This window comes from Gossypium raimondii, chromosome 13 (genome assembly GCF_025698545.1).
Source record: "Gossypium raimondii isolate GPD5lz chromosome 13, ASM2569854v1, whole genome shotgun sequence".
In the NCBI taxonomy this organism is placed as follows: Eukaryota; Viridiplantae; Streptophyta; class Magnoliopsida; order Malvales; family Malvaceae; genus Gossypium; species Gossypium raimondii.
This window is the reverse complement of record NC_068577.1, coordinates 38,951,581-38,973,690: the sequence shown is the minus strand read 5'-3', so window position 1 is coordinate 38,973,690 and position 22,110 is coordinate 38,951,581. Positions and strand designations below refer to the sequence as shown.

At 32.6% G+C, this 22,110-nt stretch overlaps 2 protein-coding genes across 3 annotated transcripts; one reads left to right on the top strand and one right to left on the bottom strand.

Moving 5' to 3' along the window:
* Positions 1-9,853: 9,853 nt before the first annotated feature.
* LOC105783609 (sucrose transport protein SUC8) lies at positions 9,854-13,290 on the top strand. The gene is made up of 4 exons (XM_012609173.2): positions 9,854-11,157; positions 12,071-12,134; positions 12,659-12,702; positions 12,865-13,290. Exons 1-4 carry the CDS (start codon positions 9,940-9,942, stop codon positions 13,039-13,041), a joined length of 1,503 nt encoding a protein of 500 aa, XP_012464627.1. The 5' UTR covers positions 9,854-9,939; the 3' UTR covers positions 13,042-13,290.
* Positions 13,291-15,437: 2,147 nt separating this feature from the next.
* LOC105783262 (tetratricopeptide repeat domain-containing protein PYG7, chloroplastic) lies at positions 15,438-21,829 on the bottom strand. 2 transcript variants are annotated; one of them, XM_012608614.2, is made up of 6 exons: positions 21,563-21,829; positions 20,700-20,786; positions 19,113-19,164; positions 17,312-17,604; positions 16,940-17,086; positions 15,438-15,821 (listed from the first exon to the last, which is right to left on the bottom strand). In XM_012608614.2, exons 1-6 carry the CDS (start codon positions 21,701-21,703, stop codon positions 15,540-15,542), a joined length of 1,002 nt encoding a protein of 333 aa, XP_012464068.1. In that variant the 5' UTR covers positions 21,704-21,829; the 3' UTR covers positions 15,438-15,539. The 2 variants fall into 2 exon arrangements, with proteins under 2 accessions (XP_012464068.1, XP_012464069.1); XM_012608615.2 differs by having other exon boundaries at positions 19,113-19,168; positions 21,563-21,712.
* Between the last annotated feature and the right edge of the window lie 281 nt (positions 21,830-22,110).

Genomic DNA, 22,110 nt, shown 5'->3' with positions numbered 1-22,110 from the left:
TTTCCTCATTCTTAAAATAATTTTGCAATATTTATTTTAAAAACAAGGCATGTCACAGACTAGGGTTTAAGGCAAAATTTGTAAAATAATAAAAATGGTGAGAGAGAAGGGATTTGAATTTGGGTTTCGTGGAACATTTCAGTAACACTTAAGCAAAAAACCAATACCTCATTTTATTCCTAAAAGCAGGTAGATAATCTCAAAATTTTGGGCATGACCACTCTCTCTCGATTCCCAAACACAATTCTACTATCCCTCGATTTTTGGGATGTTACAGGTATTAATAGTTAGCTTAAAAGTAGCTGTTGATGACCGTTTTGACACCAACGTATTGATACATATAGCCATATATCGATACCTTGAAGCAAAGTATCGATACATGCCCTTACAATTTTATTATTTGGCTATTCGCTTGCAATGTATCGATACATAGATCCCTAGGACTAATACTAATCCATCAAAATGCCTTTAAAATTTTAAACACTTAAAAACTCTTTAGTATTGACTAAAAACCATTTGGATTAGTTAAAATACATTTGAAACATGTTTTTGAGTATTTTACAAGTCTTTGAATTGTTTAAAACATTTGAAACATGTTAATAAAATTTTATCTTAAATGTTGTTATATCAAAATTTGGGACATTAGTAATAAAATTCAAACACAAAATTACAATAAATTTAAAATTAAATTAATATTTTTACTTTAATTAGCTTACATTCAAATTTCTTATCAAATCTTGCAGAATTAAAATTTTAATTTTCTTATAAAATACCTTAAATTTCATAGCAAATTATATTAAAGACAATAGAATGTTAATTACTATTACTTTTATAATTATAAATATTGGAATACAAATTTAATTTAATTTAAAAATAAAGTTAACAAAGTTTTAAAATTTATACTACATTTAACCATTTTAGAAGATGTTTAATTATTTTTGAAATAATGTTAAAACATAATTAATTTTAAAAAATATTTTAATATCGTTTAAGGTTGTTTTAATATCACATTTTTAATATATTCTTTATCAAATACTTATTTTAATTCTTTACTTGTAAATTCATTAATTTTTTAAAAATAATATGAATTAAATTATATATTTTAATTATATAAAACAATTATATATCAAATTTTATCAAACATGTAGGGACTAATTTGTTATTTTTTAGTAGAGGGAACAAAATATAATTTTAAATTACAAAATAGTCACTAAACTATTGCCCACATTCTAATTTGATCACCGAACTTTTAATTTTTTATATTTTGGTCATTAAGCTATTTGGAGTCAAGTTTTTTGGTTACCAAACATTAACATCTCTTTGAAATTTGATGGAATTGCTGACGTGGGCGCTTTTTTATTGGTCTAATAATAAATCTAACCCTCTAATATTTATACATTCTACCAATTTGATCTTAAATATTATTCTTACAAAAGCTTGAATACCCCTGAATTGCCTATGCTATCTTTTCATTTATTATTTACACTATCATATTACTTTTTGAGGTGAAATGCATTCGTAAGTATCAATATAGCTTTTGCTAGTGCATTTTGAAATTGTAACTTAGGAGAATGTCATATCAAGATTGATGCAGCATATCTACTTTGCTTGTATATTGCATTCGGCAGTTGCTTAGGCCCTTGCACGAGTTTGTCTTTAAATTGTCTTGAAGGCTGCGAGTACCTTCACTATCTATGGGTCGAGTGAAGATGTCGCAGCAGTGAGCTTAATGATGTTTGAGGTATTTCTCGATTTGCACTATTCCCGGATTTTTCATGCAACTAACCCAAATAATTAATTGCTTACAAAAATGATTTAAGTAAAAAATTATGTATGTAAATGACTTATTCTCTACAGTGATCGCCGGTTCCACTTGATACATTGGTGGCATCACCCCATCATCATTAGCCAATCATCGGCTTTTTAAATAAAATATTTTTTTTGTGTTGCCACTATGTCATGTGACACCGGTATGTATTTTTCAAAATACCCATTAAAAATACGGGTGTTCAGGGAGGGAAAAGAAGAAAGAATGTTTTTTTAATGGGTGTTGCCGGTCTATCAAGCGCCATCGAGAAAATTTAAAAAAATTGGGTGCCACCGATGTGTTAAGCGACATTGGTCAGGAAATTTAAAAAAAAAATTGTGTCGCTGGTGTGTCAAGCAACACCAGTGGAAATTTAAAAAAAAAAATATGTGAAAACAGAAAAAAAAAAAAAAGGTTGAAAAGAAACATTTGAATTAGACAAAAAACAAAGAAAAATAAAGGGGAAGCCCATGACGATGCTTGCTTCATAGGTGGTTCTTTTCTTATTGATTTGACAGTGCCACCATCAGTGGATGAAATATTATTTCAAAAAATTAATCTTAAATGAGATGACAGTGGAAAAGAAAAAGTTGTAGGAGACAGATAAAAGGACGAGAGAGAAAAAGATATGGGAAAAAGATAGAGGAAAGAGGGAAAGTCAAAAATGGGAAAAGAAAGAGAATAACATATATGTAAAATGCAAATATGAAAAGGAATTGAATATTTTATGGAAAATAGAGAATCGAATATAGAAAGAAAGGAGAATAATAAATGCTCTCAATTCTCTTATTCACAAAGAATAATGAAACAATAACTGGAGTGAGTAGAACTGAGGGGAAGGCTCTCTATTTATAGTTGAGCTCCCCTAAAACTGACGGTCAAGATACATTTACATCGACGGACGAGATTAACCATATCCCTTTATTTTATGGATTTACAAGATATGTCATATCAAATCTAATCTAATCTTTACAAGATATGATTCCCTCTATCTTCTAAGATTAGTTACCATATTAGCCTAAGTTGTCATGTCTTCATTATCGAGCCAACCAGGCTTTAATCTGACTGGCTTCTCCAATAGCTCTTTGAATTAGGCCATATGGAAAATAGAGATATGAAAGGGAATTGTCACACCCTGAATTGTTAAGTTAAGCTGGAATGGTAACCTTAGGGACTAATTTGAAAAGCTTACAGATTGAAGGGGTTTTAGTGGAAATAAGAGGAACTGGCAGGCTGGTTGTGGAAAGGTTGGATTTCAACCTTGGTTCTGTTAAGTTTGAACTAGAAAGTTTTTTAGTGGGAGACATGATGATTATGAATATGCACATTTTGTTGTTTAATTTGAGATCGATGAAGGAAGTGTGTGAGTACTATATAAGGGAGAGACATTATTCTTGTTGGAAAAAATATGATTTGAAAATGGTTTTCTTGCACAGTGGAAAATTAAAATTTTAAAAACCGACTCGGTTTGTAATATTTATACCAATAAACCTTAATCAAATTCGTACATGCATTTTTGGATAAATGGATCCTTGATATTTTTTGCCTTTCAACCAAATGACTTTCTCCGCTATTCTTATACTATGAATTGCTTCGAGTGTGGGCTCGAATCAATTGAATCAAAACACAGAACTAGAAAAAATTTTCCTTTTTGGGTGAAAATAGAAATTCTCTCTTCTTTAATAGAAACTTGTAAAATTGTTATTCTGAAAAAATATGTTTATAAGTTGAGAATAAATTCTCTCTATCTTTCGGCAGAATAACAATCTCTTAAAAGGTGTCTACTTAGCTCTACTAGTGCCATCTATTTATAGGAAGAAAAGATAAAAGCCTTGTAGAGTTGTAAAGATTTATTTCCACTAAAAAAATATATCATAATTTAACTAGGATATAAGGGGCGACAACTCTAGTTAATGATACTAAGGTTTTGTTGTCCCACCTCCTTATATGATGGGTTTTGGGCGTCTCTTACATCAGGTTCAATTACAAGTATTTCTTGGGCCTTTCTAACCCAATACTATGTAATATGATCCAACCTGATTCAAATTTTCTATTTTCCAAAATAAACTTTAATATTTACATATTAAATAATTTTCTCATCCATTATTTGCCCCAATAAATTTGTTTGACAATTTTACCCCTAGTAAAATTTGACGAGTTTACCCCTGATAAAATTTCAAAAAAAATCGGTCAATATGTCACGACTCAAAATGTTCACTAGGACTAAATGTTTTATTTTCATTTTCAAGTTTCAAAATAATCCAAAAACATAAACTCATTCTTCCATCATTTTTTAAGAAATCCTATATAGGATTGCAAGTTTCCATTTTCATTTTCATTTTCATTTCTATTTTTGGAAACCTACATTCATTTCCAAATGATTCTATTCCTCTATTTCGGATAAAACCATAACCATTCTTGAATGTTTCTCATTTCTCTTTTCCTATTCATTCTGTTCATTTCTATTCAAACATGCAATTCATTTCTGATTTCAACAAGCTAGCAGAGGGACAGATTGGACATATATAGTTAAGGCTCATATTATTTATAATTAATTTTTAGCTTTTCATCTATTAATTATACTCATTTAGTCACAAAATCATTCCACTATAGTATCATGACTAAGCTCTCCTCAATGACATACCATTACGAAAGTGACTATTCAATGCTCGTCCAATGACCTTGTCATAAGTGTGTTATCCTCATAAGATATCATTGATCTCTTTAGGATAATATTCACTCTCCCAATATGATCGTATTTTATCTCATAGTAACCATTACATCTTCCTTCATGAAAAGCCAATCACTATCAAATAGTGATCAAGTTATCCAACACAAAGACGGACAACTCATGACCACATTTACTTTTCATCAACCATGCAATGCCAATGAGAGGATATCATTTACCAATGTTTTGGGCTATGAATTCCACTGTTGTAAATAACGCTACATACTACAAAAGTCGTACACCCAACGCACCAGCTTTTGGTTCCTTATCTATTTAAACATAGGCTTTTACTTACATCAAAGTATATGAGTCATGCATACATAGTTTGCTATTCACTCAAGATTTAGGTATGTCACACTATGAACATCATAAGTGAATAAGTTCATAAGCAGATTTAGAATCTATTTTGCTTGGGTCATCTCTGATGTACTGTTAGTCCAGTCAGTCACATCTATGCCTTTATCTTCTTGGAGTCATCCGCTCTGATGCCCAATACAATACATCTTCCCAGTTAGATTTGATAGATGGCATATTAGTCTTTCAATCTGTTTGCTCATTCTCGATTAGACTAAGGACATGTTTAAGTTCGTCTACTAATACAAGTTGTCTTTTTAAACTACGATTCGACCATGTAATACCGCTAAGTATTAATTAAACATTTAGACAATCAATGAGCAACATTTGCTTCTATTTTGCTTTGCATGAAAAAAATATTTAAGAATAGTAATACAAAGTATATTAATTTAATTAATGAATAATTTTATTAATCAATCTGTTCGAAAAAATCATAATTGTACAAACGAGTATACTACACTTAGGGCACCAGATCCAATAATTCTCTAGTGTGGTTCTTTCATTTTTTTCTGTTCCTTCTTCATCTTCTTCACTAGTCTAGTTGAAAAAGAGAGATTAAGAGTGGTTTGCATGGAAGAAGGTAGCTAAAGTTTGTGCATAAGTAATTGATGATTTGTCAAGCTAGTAAGCTTTCTAACTATGTTCCCAGATTTAAGAAAAGGGAAAAAAGTTAAGGAATTCAACTATCCACCGATTCTGTTCTGTTTTGGATAAAGTTGTGGATAACCATTTTAATGGCCTCTGTATGAAAACGAATTTCGGTTTTTATGGTGATGAATTATCTTTATTGGAAATTCTAAAATGGTTGTTATGTTTTGTAAGCTAGAGGCTCGGGTAGCGAGGGAAAAGCTTAGATGGATTTGGTGTCAACCTTCAGGTGAGATCATGAACTCAGAACTTAAATGGTTGTTTGTTTACCTTCAATATAGCGTGTTGAATAGGTTTGACTGAATGTTGTGCAAATGTTGAGTTATTCTATGGCCGAATGATTATATATTGTGATGCATGTTGTGTGTGATAGGAAAAGATGTGATTAGTTGTAAATCTATCCATGAGGTATGAATGAGATGTTTGGCGTAATTTGTGTCATGTATGAACAATAGTATTGGTTGAATGCTTGTGTATAAAATGCATGTGTATGAATTATGTGGAGTTGTGGAGGGTTGTTGAAGTGTGGTTGATATGGAAGACGAAGAAAGGAATATGATATGTGATTTGTCTCCAATATGGCATGTAAATGCAAACCGTGATTGGTAAATGCCCCGTCTTTGTGGGGGAATACTTGTATGTTCAAACTAACAATGAGGATTTGCGAAGGTTCAGGCAGACTATATTGAAAATGAATATTAATGATATATGACTTTGCTGAGGTTCAGGTGGACTATACGGAGAATGGTGTGCACCAGTAATAAAGCCCTATATGGGATGTAATAGAGCCCTTTATGAGACGTATGAATGAATACAAGTCCATGGTCATGGTGTGAATCAGGGAAGTTCGTGAGACAGTTCGTGTTATGAATCCGCCCGACTTGTCTAAGTGGCATAATCCAATGGAAGTCCACAAGATAAAATCGCGTATTAGAATCTGTATATATGTATGTGTTCGTATCTATATCTCCACAAACATGGGATCCGCTTGATAAGTCTGCCAAGAGTAAGCTATTTGTTTATATAAGTCCGTATGTCCAAGTCCGTCAAGACTATCTTACGAGAATGATTTCACAAATAGGGGATTCGGTCTTAAAAATTCACCTTCATGTTATCTACTTCTAAAAGTGGACCATTATAAATGAGTTATATGTTATTGCGAGACGGAGGCAGGATACGACAGTCTGCCAGATTTGTCTATTTGATTAAGATAAGTTGATTTTCTTGATTAACTCGTAATGGGAGTTTTCTTTATGAATTCGTTGTTATGTTTCTTCATCTTTGAATCTGAAACAAGAATCCAAAGGGATCGTACTATGTATCTGAGTCCATTAAGACAAGCTACTAATAGCAGTCTGCAACATGAACTATTCACCAAGATTTTTATATCTAATTATCTATATTTATTGGTGCGAGACGCGCTATGAGAATTACCCATGGGTTTTCTTTCACAATATCTCAAGGAAATAGATGCATAAAGGTCCGCAAATGCAACTAGTAGAATTCATAGGAACAATCCGCCAAGAGGTCAAATGTTATTAAATCTGTATTTTGATACTACATATATGAAGTCTCATCAGTGAGCTTTATGTTCTGTATTTTGATACTACATCTATAAAGTCTCATCAATGAGCTTTATGTGTGTAAGGCGTTGTTTAGCCGAACTTGAAATATTTTGTTTTCAAGTCACCAGTCGTGGGTCAAATATAACCGAGAAAGTTGAGTTGATCTCTAGGATGAGAAAGTAAATAAGCAATGGTATTAATGAAGATTACGTGTCGAGTACAAGTGAGCCAGTTCATGGAATGTAAATACTATAACAATGAGATTGGCGAACTATTCTAATTCAGGCAGTCAGACTTAAATTCTAAATCATGAAGCGCCAGCTTGTTAGCATTTTGTTGATGTAAGGTATGGATAACTCATTAAGTTCATTTGAACTTACGTATGTGTCATTATGTATTACAGGTAAAAATGAAAATATGAGGATTCGAAGAAAGACCAGGCCAGAATATGCAGTGCTCAAATAGACATGCTCCTTAGATGTAATATGCATATAGCAGGGCGATCTAGAGGTGGAGCCTAAGGGTCTTAGTTATATTTGTAATTAAGTGGTCAGAATATAATTTCAATACTAAGTAATTATTCAATAGGTTAAAGTTATTTTGTGAAATCGTTGTACCTTATATTAAAGTTTTATCATTGAAATAGATTCTTGAGATTTGTGAAATTAATTAGTAACGGTGTTATAAATATTATTTGTCTTGCACTGTTTTAAAAATGAGAATTGTAATAATGAATGTGGTAATTGAATTTGAATATGGAGTGTAACACCTTATAGCCCGGATCCAGCGATTGGGTCGAGTATGGGGTGTTACATGAATTTAATATTTTATGGACATTGAGAATCAAATATGAGAAAGGAAAGATGAAAAATATAGATATGAAAGGGTATTTAATATTTTATGGAAAAAACATATCTTTATTTTCCATATTAGTTATTCTCTTTCTTTTCCCATATTTGATTCTCTATTTTCCATATATTCATTTTTCCTTTCCCATTCAAATTTCCCTTTTTCTTCTCAATTGAAAACTCTAGCCATCATACTTAGTTGCCCTTTTTATTTATTTTTTATTTTATTTCTTTTCCTTCTTCTTCTTAATTGAAAACCCTAGCCGTCATACTTAATGCCACCGATGCTGCCATTTATAGTGGCTTTTCGTGCCAATTTCGACACCAAAAAAGAGATTTCCTCCTTCTTGTTGACTTCTACGGTTTAGATCTCCCAGTAGCCGACTCAAAATCTTCTAAAACAATGACCAAAGCTTTGAACTACTTTTTCTACATTTTTTTTAAAATATCACCGGTGCCGCTTGACACGACGACAACACCTAAAAAATATTTTTTAAAAATATTTTAACGGGTGTCACCTAACATATCGATAACCCCCATTAAAATTTCTTTTCTTTTTTTTTTCTCCATTGTGAATACCTGTATTTTTAACGAGTATTTTAAAAAATACATAATTGTGCTGCCTGACATAGTGGCATCACCCAAAAAAATATTTTTTTAAGAAGCCGATGATTGGCTAATAATGAGGGGACGTTGTCGCCGGTGTGTCAGGCGGCATTGGCTGTCATTGTCGAGAACAAGTCATTTACTTACATTTTTTTTTTTGACTTGGACCATTTCATAAATAATTATTTTTTTGGATTAATTGCGTAAAAAAGCCCTCTATTCCTGGCATGTGGCATATCTATTGTCTTAAAATTATTTTATATTTAAAATTAAATTGATAGAATGTGTTAGTATTAGAGGTTAAATTTGTTATCAAACCAATAAAATAAACTCATGTTAGCATTTTTGTCAAATTTTAAATGGCTCCAAAATTTTGATTCCAAATAGATTAATGATTAACATAAAAAATAAAATTTAAGGATAAATCTCAAAAGTGTACAGGAAATATGTTTTAATGTGCAATTGCATATTTGAACTTTGATTTTGTGCAATTTTACACATGAAATTTTGATTTAATCCAATTATTGTAAATTATTAACACAATTATTGATATAATATCATTTTATGTTTATATATTGCATACATAAATAATTATATTTATCTAATATAAAAATTAATGTATTTATTTCTTTAAATGCACATTATTAAATCAAAATTAAAGTTTCAAGTATACATTTAAATCAAAATTAAAGTTTCATGTGTATAATTGCACCAAATTAAAACTTATATATACAATTAGCATTAAACCAAAGTACATGTATAATTTTAAAATTTATCCCAAAATTTAATAACAAAAATACAGCACGAATAATAATTTAATCAACATTTCTGTACTTCGTCCAAATATAATATTAATCCTAATACAGAATTCTCATACGATTTCAACGGAAATGGCACCAATTGAATTTAGCTTATTTGGCGGTAGAAACAAATTAAATATAATAATAATAATAATAATCATAATGATAATAATAAGTACTATAATTGAATAAACATTTAACCTCGACGCAAGTCTCGAATCTTTAATTTAAAATTAAATAAGTTCCTTTCACCCAAAGCGAAAAAAAAAATGGCCAAAATAGGAAAGATGTAATTATGAGATTCCATCAATTGGGCAACTTACTTGGACTCGTTACAACCAAGCTTTATACATATATTGAATCCACAAATAGTATATACTTGTACACACTCAAATTTATTTTAAAAGTTATTAACTATTTTTAACCATTTATAGTTTCTTATGCCCTATATAAATATCATCTTATTTATGATTCACTCACACTTCACACCATCAAGACATATATACACCATATATGCTGATTGCACTTTTCCATCAATCATCAGTTTCTTGTTATTCTTTTTTATCTGTATGATAAGAGCGCCATGGAGACAGGTCAAACCGTCACCCCGATCCCGCTATGGAATATTGTGGTGATTGCAGCCATTGCCGCCGGGATCCAATTCGGATGGGCTCTGCAACTTTCTCTTCTAACCCCTTATGTCCAAACCCTTGGTGTTCCTCACGTCTGGGCTGCTTTCATTTGGCTTTGTGGTCCCATCTCCGGCCTCGTCGTTCAACCCATTGTAGGCTACAGCAGTGACCGTTGTACCTCTCGCATCGGTCGTCGCCGACCCTTCATTGCTGCTGGAGCTTGTTTCGTTGCCGTCGCTGTTTTCATGATTGGCTTCGCCAAAGACATCGGTCACCGATCTGGTGATTCACTGCAAAATCCCACAAAGCCTAGAGCCGTCGCCATATTCGTTACAGGTTTTTGGATCCTCGATGTGGCTAACAACATGTTACAAGGTCCATGCCGCGCTTTCTTGGCTGACCTTTCGTCGAATGATCATAAAAGAATGAGGATCGCCAATGCGTGGTTCTCGTTTTTCATGGCTGTTGGCAACGTTTTAGGTTACGCAGCTGGTTCCTTCTCAGGTCTCCACAAGCTCCTACCCTTCACACAAACAACCGCCTGTGATGTTTACTGTGCCAACCTCAAAACTTGTTTCATAATTGACATTGTTTTCCTCCTGTCTATTACAATAACCGCCATTACCACCGTGAAAGAGACACCAATAACAAGAAAGGAAGCTGGAGACGAAGAGGACAACGAAGGAAGGTCATCGGGGCGGGCTTTCTTTGCGGAGTTAGTGATGGCATTCAAGACCCTGAAAAAACCAATGTGGTTCTTGCTTCTGGTGACATGCCTTAATTGGATGGCGTGGTTTCCATTCTTGTTGTACGACACTGACTGGATGGGGGCGGAAGTATACGGAGGGAAAGTGAAGGGGAGTGCAAGCCAACAAAAATTGTACGACGAGGGAGTGCGTGCGGGTGCGTTGGGTCTAATGATAAACTCCATAGTGTTGGCGTTCGCGTCGTTGGGGTTAGAGCCTGTGAGCCGGTTGATAGGTGGAGTGAAGAACATGTGGGGGGTGGTGAACTTGATATTGGCAGCATGCTTGGCGGCGACGGTTTGGGTCACCAAGGTGGCGGAGGCATGGAGGGGTGAACATGGACCACAAATCTTGACCCCTCCACCAACCAGCATCAAAACCTCTGCCTTGGCTTTGTTTGGGCTGTTGGGTATTCCACTTGCGGTTAGTTTTCCTTTTTTACCTTTCTTCACACTTATCACCGGCTCTTTCATAAATGTGTGATGCTACGTAATGGAAAAAGGTTTAAGTCACCCTCCGTGATTCACTATTAAATCACGGACACACCTTCACCATCAAATAATTTTTCTTCATCATCATCACCTGTTGGTTTTTAAGTAATTTTCAGACTTCTTTGGATCATTTTCTATAATTTATTTGGGCTTTTAAATTAACACACATTAATGGTATATACTTAAAACATGACAAGTACACAACAAATTATATTTATAAAATATTAACAAAAATATTAATAAAAGTTGAAATAAATTTCAAGAATGCTAAGATACTATTAATTATGATAAAAACTAAAAAAGAAATTCATGTGATAGTACAATTTTAGGAAAATTTATGGACATAAGAAAGATTTACTTTTAAAATTTTAGAGGCTCAATGTTTTGTTGAAGGTAAAATGTAGAGGCTCATTGAAATATAATAAAATTGAATATGCATCACCACTTTAATTTTTGCTTATATATAAAATGATGCAGGTTCAGAGTTAAAAGAAGAAAGAACAAAAAAAGTGATGCAAATTTGGTTGGCTAAAGATTATAAAAGTTTTAGGAAAATTGTTACATACCCAATTCCTTTTTAAATGGAATGATAGAAGGTTAGGTAAGTAAAGTAAGGTTTAGAGTTTATCATTTAGCTAACCTAAACTACACCCATTTTTTCTTAAACCATAGCCTTTTTACCCTTTTATTAGTAATACTTTTAAATCAATTTTAACAATCATGATTAGTAAAAATTAATATTTTTAATTTAGAGTTGTGTTTGGACATGAAAATAATTATCCAAGGTTAGATCCATAAGCATGAAATTGTAAAATAATCCATAAATATAATGATGTTTGATGCAGGTAACATTTAGCATTCCATTCGCATTGGCATCCATCTATTGCTCTGAAGAAGGTGGCGGTCAAGGTATGTTACAGTGGTGTTAATGATGTAGTGCCCATGCTTAATGCTTATACTAGCTTTTTACACACAAAGTTTTTATAGATTATATTTTGATTTTTATATTTAAAAAATGAATAAATTAGTTCTTGTACGTTAAATCAAAGAGCAAATTGATCTTTTTATTAAATTTTTTATCCATTTTTACTGTTAAAAACTAGTCATTATATGTCAGTAAAAGGTACACGTGGCATGTCACGCTTCACTGTCTGCTTGTTCTGTCAATCACACCAGTTGTTAACAATACAAAGAGATGAATTTTTTAAAAAAAAATATCAATTTGCTCTTTAACCTAATTTACAAGAACTAATTTTTTATTTACCATAAAAAATTCTATGGTTCATTTACCGGAGAGAGGAAGAGTTAGAAACTTACCACATGACTCATTTTTTAAACTAGACGCTAAGAATATGTAATTACCATTTTAATTAAATTGAATAATGATACATGTATTCTACCTACTAAATTCGATGGTGATCCAAAAATTGTAGGTCTGTCTTTGGGAGTACTAAACTTGTCTATAGTTATCCCACAGGTAAAACATCAACTTCTTTGCCCCTACTCTGCTCATTTTACATTGAATTTCAAACAATAATTGTAACGTTTTGGTGTTAAGAAAAAAGATGAATGATATAGTTGTTTCAACTAAAAATAGATTCATAAAATAAAAAGGGTGTTGAATTGGGAAATGTGACAGATGATTATATCAGTGATTAGTGGACCGATAGATGCAGCATTTGGTGGCGGAAACTTACCAGCCTTTGTATTGGGGTCTATTTTGGCTGCCATTAGTGCTTTATTGGCAATATTTGCACTTCCCAATCCCAAAACACAACTCTCTCTCAACTCAACCGGAATGGCTGGAGCCCATTGACCACTGTCATGGAAGAAAGTGAGATACTATATTGTTTCTTTTTTTCTTCAACTTTCTGGGATCTACTCTCTTGTCAGAATTTCCTAATTACTGACTGATGTAAGTTCTTGAATGTGGCATTAGCCTTCCTTGGCTCTTAAGTTTTATGGCGATATTTATATTTTGATTGTAGCACTATGCTTTACTCCTTTCTAGATATGCTGCAAATTAAAATTTCAAAATATATCAAAATAAAATTTTGCTTCTAAATCTTTATATCTTGAATATATATAAGTGTTACACTTTAATAAGTTCTTTTATCTAAACTATTTAATTAATAAAAATAAGGTTATTTTAATTCAATAATAATCTAATAGTATTTTTTAACTATTCCAAATAATTTTATTCTCTCTAAACCAGTTTCAATATACATTTGGCAATTGCAAAAACATTTCTTCCAAATATATGTACTTGCCTCCAAATTCTGCCCATATGAACTACAAGTTTGAAAGAAACTATTAACTAATGCATAATAAACATCTTGCCAGCTAAAATAGAGCAAACTCATCATAAACATATTATGTATTCATATAATGTGATATCTTAAATTTCTGATACACCACTAAAGGCAATACAAGTACCTGATAACAAAGTTCTTGGAAGTAATATTGTTAGCCACAGCAACGTCGCACGTTGTTGAAATCGGACGTAAGTGCATAGATGAAAAGCATAATGGCATTGCCATTGGAACTTGGGAGAGTTTCAAACAGAAGGAGGTACATCTCAATTACTTTGTGATTTGCCCAAAATATTGGATGCAGGTTACACACAACGGATTCTAGTAGCTTGTTGATTTACTAAAGCTCACCATTGATACAAGGGTCCTTTCAAAGTTTCAAGACGAGTAGATAAAGTGGCCTACAAACTGAAGTTGCTGTCAATACTCAAGGGATAACAATTCAGATTGCGAATTTGGATATTCACGAATATTCAATCTATCTTTTGTAAATTTAGGTATTGCGGATTCATATAATATTTGGATTCATATTTTAAAATTATTATTCGCTACAGATGCAAATAGATACCTCTAATATTCATTTTCCAAATCCGCATTGTTTATGCAGATAACGGATGTATATTCGGATATTCGAATCCACTGGTTATCAAATGCTTATAATTTTGATGTTTTATATATAAAAAGAATTTTAGTGGATTGAAATTAATATTTTTGTAGATTTGGATATCCGAAAAATGTTTGGAAATTTTGAAATTGTTTTTTTTTTTAGTTGGATATCCAATGGATGGTAATATTTAATTTGGATTCATATATACATAGCAATATCCGGATAATTTGCAGATAATAAATGCATTCAAATTTTTAGGCAGATTTGCATATGTGGATTTGGATATTCAAAAAATGTTGATATTTTATCTACGATCATTCCTATGGCACATGGAGTTGAATAGAGGTAGAATTATAGGTTGGGAGTTTGTTTGAAAGAAGAGATTATCAGATAGTGAGGCTGGCTGGAAATCAATCTAAGTCAGATAAATCAATTTCGTTTCAAAAACATAACGAGGGCATCTCTAGAACAAGTGGTGGATAATGATATTGAATGTGCTCAAAGGCTCAAGACCGAGGCACACATAACAACAGAAGGCGTTCATTTAAGTAAATTATGTTACTTAACTCACTAGGAATTACCTAATTGTTAGAGCATTTTAGAAGTGAATCTGTAAGTCTAGTAACCCAATAAACACTCTAGTAAGTTTTAGCTATTATGTTAATTTAAATTCTAAAAGATATAGATGATATAAAGTTTAAATTTCCTTAAACTTATAGATAAAATTAAGTATTAGCTATTGATGTAAATTAATTTGTATTGTTAATTTGAGAGTATTCAACTATAAAGCCTCCTACCTTGATTGTATCATTCAACATTGAGTTGAGGTTTCCTTATCTCGCGTGAATAACTTTCCAACTTTAATCCCTTGGATAATTCTTTAGTACTTTCAAGTTTGGAGTTTCAAGTTGATACAGACAAACAAATTGAAGTGAATTCTCCGCTTAACACCCCACATTTGCTTTGTTAAAGTCCAAGCCATGACACATTCACAAAGCCGGCGACAATGTGGATATATATAAAATCTATTTTCTTTTCTGGGTTGTTTTTATACCGTCTGAAATAATACGGATGTTTGGTTTTTCTATTGTGGTTTTGAAGGGAGTTAAGCTCATTTAGGCCAATTTTGAGGAAAGATATTCCCAACGGCTGGTTAGTTGAGCTTGGAAGGACAATGCTTTCGAAAGATCTGTCCATGGCCGTCTGTTCTGGTATTTCAGATGGCCAAGGTAGGTGATAGGAATCTTCCGTATGAGAAGATAGAGGTATAGAGATTGTATCAAAACAGTAATATAAAGAACTGTCATAATTCCTTTTCTGGGTGTTAAATTGTTTGAACAAACCTTTAGTCACTTGTCCAAAATTCATATCCAAACATGCAGCAACCTCACAAAATCATCTGTCTTTTGATTTGATAGGAACTCCTTTGTACATTTCTACACGATCCTTCAGTGCGTCTCGCCTTGGACGTGCTATCTTATTATTAGGATCGAAAAGCAATACTTCTTCAAATGCTTTCAGTGCAGACTTGTAGTCTTTTTTCTTCTCGTATGCATCGCCAAGATTGTTCCAAGCTGTGACATATCCTGGTTGAATCTTCACAGCAGTTTCAAATTGATTGATTCCTTTCTCAAGCTTCCCATCCCGAACGTAACTGACACCAAGGGCATTGTAAACCTATGCAATGGTTCGCAAAATACTTAAGGTTAGTTTCATGTTAACAGAGCACCAATCAGGATACCAAGAAGAAAGTACAAAATCAAGATGACCCGAAAAAAGTATTGTGTATCCTTATTTATGTATTTGTTTAAGTTAGGTACTTACCACATATAGGTAACCTTCACAACACATGCTTCAGATGAAACCAAAAATAGATGCCCAACATACTGCTGTGTCGGTGTCATAATAACTTTTTTGAGTTTACAAGTGCAGTACAAATGACAAATATCATATGTCTGAGCAACTAGAACTAGAACTAGAACTACTTAATCCAAAACACTACGGACTGAAAATCGAAATATATCTGGATATCATAATAACTAGACAAGTTCTATTCAATATTGCAATACATCAATGAGTGCAAAAAGAAAAAAGACCAGCAAATGAATAACCAGACTCATGAACATCAAGAACACAAACTGAAGGGAAAATTCAACATAACAAATTCTATCAATGCATATGGTAGTGGCTTCCATTTGTCCAGTTGGCAGTCAAAATCCATGATTTAATCCCCTTTTTGAGTTTGACCTAATGCGTACCAAAAACCAAAGGAAAACTCTTGCTAATGCAGTTTCAAGAGTGTACTTATTGATAGAAAGAAAGGCTACCACTTATCATTTTGTTTCATAAATAGTTCATATCATGCAATTTCAGAATTAGACAGCTATAATTCCTGTTAGATCCAGGTTTCTCTCACTAATGTTCTGTCGATTGATTCTTAGTCATTTCATGATAGAAATTACCACATTTTTGTATGACCTCTGACTAAAACCACAAAGCAGACAAATTGCACTGCTTATTGCATGATTTATGACTCGTAGAAGAAGAATACTTAATCAATGGATGATTCTATGTTAATGGTCGATAATAGTTTTCAACACAATCATCCAAATGAATCTCCTTAGCAAACTCGTATGTGATGCTTAAAAGCAGATAAGTTCATGCAAAAAATGGTTGACATAATTGATTGTAACAGCAAGGCAGGACATACGTATCACATTCTGTAAAGTAGAATTTATAAAATAAAACAAAGTGCTTCTGCTTGTAAGATATGGAAGATCCAAATGATCTCATACCTGGGCAAGATCTTGATCATCTCCATCCCATTTTTCGATTGCCTGAAGCAAAAACTTATTTGCAGCTGGGTAAAATTTCCTTCTCAACATAACGGCACCTAGCTCAAAAAGCTCTGTTGCACTGGCATCTCCACTTCTGACTTGCTCCTGAAATTAAAATAATCATATTCAGGAGTAATGTAAGTGGAAAAGAGCAGTTGACATTCATTGTAAAGCTAAGAACAAAGAGTTGGAAGTCTTTCCTCATTTTGCTTTTCATTTGGTTACAGTAACTTGATTAAATCATCATCATAGACATTAAGAAAAGTAAAATAGACAAAATCGCAGAGCAATTTAATTAGCATTTTTTTGCATGGGAAAATAGTTTCTTACCTGCAATTCTTTGGCAGAAAGGTCAAGTTCTCTCCGTACAAGTACTTGACGGATTACAAAGAAGGTTCCAACCCCAAGTAAAACTAATAGTAAAAGTAGATAAGATAGCTGGATTCCTAACTCAAATAACTCTCCAACCTCGTAAACAGCATCTCCGGTAGTAATTTCACTTGCGTTTGCTAGTTGTGCAGAAATCAACCACAATGCTTGACCAAAGGCGAAAGCAGACACCACACTCAATGGCTTCTTCACATTTAAGTCATCAACCATAGCTCGATGATTCTTCAAGGATTCTGCAACAAAATGGTAACACCGATTATTTAATGCAAGCAATTATGGTGGAATCTTAGTATAAAGCAGAAAAAAATTGAAGTCTCTTAGCCTTGACCGAAGTACTATTTTGGTCAAGACCTTGAGTGAGAATCAGACGGATTTAATAATAAAATATAGCCATTGAGTTAAACAATAGGAAAGACAGAATAGATTATGCGCTAAAAGTTAGTTTCCGCAACATAAGGCTACTTAAGTTTACAGGTCTAACATATGTTACCACTAATTACTGCATTAATCATTGCAGTAAAGTAAATTGTCTGCAAAAGTGTTTCAGATTCCAACTTGTCAAAAAGTCTATGATCTCAGTCTAGAGGCTAGTGATTATATTCTTTGTCCTTCAAGTTATGTTTAAAAGGATCCTAGTGTCAAAAAATGCTCAAAAGTATAAGGGAAAAACACCTTAGAACTTTCACTGCTCATTACACTAGTTGGAAATGATAGTCTTTGTAAATATAACCACCTATATTATTCACAAAGTATGAGCTTATCGAAAGTTAGCCAATTACTAATTTTGCTGTGTGCATCACATTCAGTTATTTAAGATGCTTTGAAAATATAGCAACTATAAGTAAGGCAAATTTAGAAAGTCGGAATACAAGTCTATAAGTGCATGACTATACTCAAGCTTGATGCAGTTTTACCATTAATGCATCTTGTATATTAAGTTATTTAACCCAAAACTCAAGCAAACTCCACAAGAATGAACTGTTCAGCTTCATGACAATTTTGAATATGTACTATTTGTAAGGAATATTAATCAGTATAATATTAAGAGAAATATGATGCTCTATCAAATAACCACATAAAAGGACTGCGTCAAAATAATGTTTAACAAGTGATTGCACACAGCTGCTTCATTGCAAACTCTAATTAAGCAATAAACATAATATTAAACCACTTAAATTCCTATGAAATGTAACATTGTGGAATTATCAATATTACAATCAAATACATAAAAGTTATGAGAATGTTTGGCCTTGTGGTCTTGGAATTGTTTTTTCTTCTGAATTTTAGAGACCCCAAGTATTGAGCACTTAATTGGCTTTGTTGTGGCATAGAAGGGCTATGAAAGCTAAGAGCATAAAAGTAATGGTAGTTTGAAAATCTGGAGACAGATTTCTTATACAGGAAAACTGGAAAAGATATGGAGAGAGAAATTGGCCAGGAGCAAATGAATGTTTCTTCAACTGATATGCAATACAAATAAAATTTTAGAAAAATGATGTTTTGTATTATCAGCTGCGTTAAAACAAAAAGAATTGCAAAAATATATGGCTAAATGTTAGAAGGGGAGGAGACATGCATCCTCAATGTATTAGATATACAAGGAAACACGGCATGAAGAGTGCAACTTTCCATATATCAGCTGTACTTTCCCACTTTATGACATGTAAGTTCTTCACGCACTGATGATAAGCAGCTAAACAACCTTGATGCTAAAAAGTGGAGCAAAGAGAACGGAAATTACCATCAAAGCGTGATGACGTAAAAGATTTTGCTGCCATTCCCTTTTGAAACATCTGCCTTTATCCGCAATCAATTGAAAAAGGGAAAAGAAAAATTAACAGAAAGCTTTGTTAGGGCTAGTAGAGAATCATATATCAATCTCCATTCACTAAAATAAAGCCTGATAAAAAAATTTAAACATGCACTTTTCTTATGTAACAAAAATGTAAATTTTATATACACAGCAGCATGATATAGAGTAGGTATATATGAAGAGAGTAGGCACGGATGGAAACTGAAGAAGCTGCATTGTACAAGCCAAATAATACTACCCTTTTTTTGCGTTTATAACACAGCACGATTTAGGCCTCTTTTAATGAAAACCACATGCAACCATTTAACTTAATTTCTTTTAACTCCAATATCTTCAGGTTTAGGACTAAAACTTTCAGTACTCAAAAACAGCATAATAGCATTGATGACTATGTAGTTAAAAGTCTCTTTCTATCTAGAATTCTCTTGAATACATTTGACATCCCACCTCTCCACCACCATGCCACATTGGTGGAAGCTATGTGCCATTGAATGCATGGCTTCTGAGAAAGACAGCATTAACTTTGAATCTTTCAACCAAATTTTGATCTCAAGACAATAGATTAAGATAAGTTCATTTCTTGAAACTTAAGTCCAAAATTAGTTATTAAAAGAGAAATCCTAAATTCTTCAACTTTAACCCTTATTTTACTGATAAAGTATTAGAAACCAGAGCTAAATTTAATGAGGATAGAATCCAAAATCTAATGACGTTGACAATAAATGAAATCTCTTGCAAATAAAATAGGGATGAACGCTCATCATTCCAGTTCACCAACATTACTCCTCCTAACACTAACCATAATGCTGGTTTCTGGGCATTATTTATTTTTTAAATAACCTTAGAATAAAGATAATTGTAATCTATACATGTAGAGTGGAAGTATAATTTACCTCTATTAGTTTTACTGGTATATTTCATAATTTTCATAAAAAAAATATTCCACGTATATAACATAGGATCAAAAACTAAGAACATGCTTACAACATTTGTTTGGACAAATATATTAAGTTCAATATCACCAAGTAAAATAGTTCAAAGGAACTAAACTTCAAGGAAACATGAAATAAAATACAAGAATACCTAACCAGTAACTATCAACTTTTGAGGAATTTGGTAGAGTAACAAAGTTAAACTAAAATTCAATATCAAATCTTTTTCAAGGGGAACAGATAATTACTATAGCTTTAGATTTATACTAGTATAACCAGTCCTTGCAGCGAAAAAAATTCTAACCCTATAAAGATTAGCTTTGTTAGGTTACATGGCTTTATCTGCAAGTAGAAATTATAAAAGTCAAGGTGGTTAAAGAAAAACCGATAATCAAATCTATTTTCAGAAGACAGTTGTATCAGTTGGATAAACACAGTAGTGCTGAAAAGAAGGGGCCGACCAAGTCAATAACAGAGTTAAGCATGTTGAATGACTAAATTAAACAAAGAATATAGAATGGAAAATTTTCCTACGATCAATGCTGCAGTTCTTCTTGAAACTAAGAGAGAACAAAACACTTACCTGTAGGTTGAGAAATTTAGTGTCATTCACTCCATTGCCTGCCCCTGTGTTTTTCAAAGCTGGTTCACGATAGCACCGAACAATGGCCTGGAGAATTGAGTGCAGCATTATCAAGTGTCCTTTATAAAGCTAAAAGAAACATGTAAATCTTGTTTTTTGACCTTCCTTTAGCAAAATTTTGTAATCTATGTTGTTGACACTTGTGTTCGGCACATATTTAAAAAAAATACCTCCAGAGACTCCTCAAATACATGGAGAAACTTAGAAAAAAATTAAACAAGCCCGTGCTGGACGCATACCTATATCTGACGCCCGGAGTCCATGCAACAATTTCTTTAACAAACATGATAATTTCACAATTTTGAGAAATTTCTACTACTCTTTGATGTAGACATTTTTATAATCTCATTTACCTCACAATATAATTTTACCAAGTGAAGCAATCAAACATGCACATTAGCTTGATTACTTTGCTACTAATTATTTCCCTGAGAATTTTTTTCTTAACCAATAAAACAACAAACAATTGAAAACACCTTGTCATGTTTTATCTGGACGGAAATTTTGCATCTACCCTTTCTTTTTAGTTTTTTTTTTTTAAAAACCTTTTTGTTTACTATATCATAAAATCATTTTCCAAACTCAAAATGAACAATTGCATCAATCAGAATTGGCATAAATTTAGGAGAGGCAAAGAAAGCGAGATTAGTTACAGTTATAGCCATATAGCATACGTGAGCCAGGGCTAGGCAGCTTTCGAATGAGCCAAGAACAGTCAATTTTAACAAAATATTTGATAATTGGTATATTTGAATTATAACAAAATGTAGTAGAAGAAATAGTTAAGGGAAGAGCTTTTTGACCTGGAAGAAGAGGTTTTTGCGGGTGAAGTTGAGAGAGGCAGATGCGAGGAAAGAGTAATAAAGAGGAAGCTGGTGGGTTGCTGAGAAGCACGCATGCCGTTGATATAAAGGCCGAGATGAGATTGTAGTTTGGAGAAGCATTTTTATTTTTGTCTTCAAAGTTCGAACATCAAAGGAAGTCACTCTCTGTTTTCACTGATTTTCTTTCAAAGAAACTCACTGCAGAAGAATCAGCTGCCGAGTTTGTTAGTGGTTGAAGATAAAGCTTACCCATCATTGTTAAAAATAATAAAATATCACAAGATAAGGCCGCGTTTGGTGTTCCAAGGCAAAACCCAGCTTCGTCTTTTTACTACTAATTTTTTTGGTAAACTACTATAACACTCACCCAACTATACGTTTGTATAAATTTTGATCACCTAAATATAAAGTTTTTCTATTTAATTTATCAACTTTTAAAATTAAATATTTTAGGCATCTCCTATTAAGTACCATTAGGTTAGTAACTGAAAATTCATTGGGTTAAATATAAAATTTGTATTAGAACT

What these genes read in the sequence shown, in the direction of transcription:
- LOC105783262 (XM_012608614.2), bottom strand. Translation starts at nt 21,703, where the DNA reads ATGCTTCTCCAAACTACAATCTCATCTCGGCCTTTATATCAACGGCAT. An exon ending in TACGTCATCACGCTTTGATG is followed by an intron (nt 17,605 to 19,112) that starts GTAATTTCCGTT and finishes ATTTTGTTGCAG; the next exon opens with AATCCTTGAAGAATCATCGA. An exon ending in TTTCTGCCAAAGAATTGCAG is followed by an intron (nt 17,087 to 17,311) that starts GTAAGAAACTAT and finishes TTTTAATTTCAG; the next exon opens with GAGCAAGTCAGAAGTGGAGA.
- LOC105783609 (XM_012609173.2), top strand. Translation starts at nt 9,940, where the DNA reads ATGGAGACAGGTCAAACCGTCACCCCGATCCCGCTATGGAATATTGTG. An exon ending in TGTTGGGTATTCCACTTGCG is followed by an intron (nt 11,158 to 12,070) that starts GTTAGTTTTCCT and finishes TGTTTGATGCAG; the next exon opens with GTAACATTTAGCATTCCATT. An exon ending in TGTCTATAGTTATCCCACAG is followed by an intron (nt 12,703 to 12,864) that starts GTAAAACATCAA and finishes GAAATGTGACAG; the next exon opens with ATGATTATATCAGTGATTAG.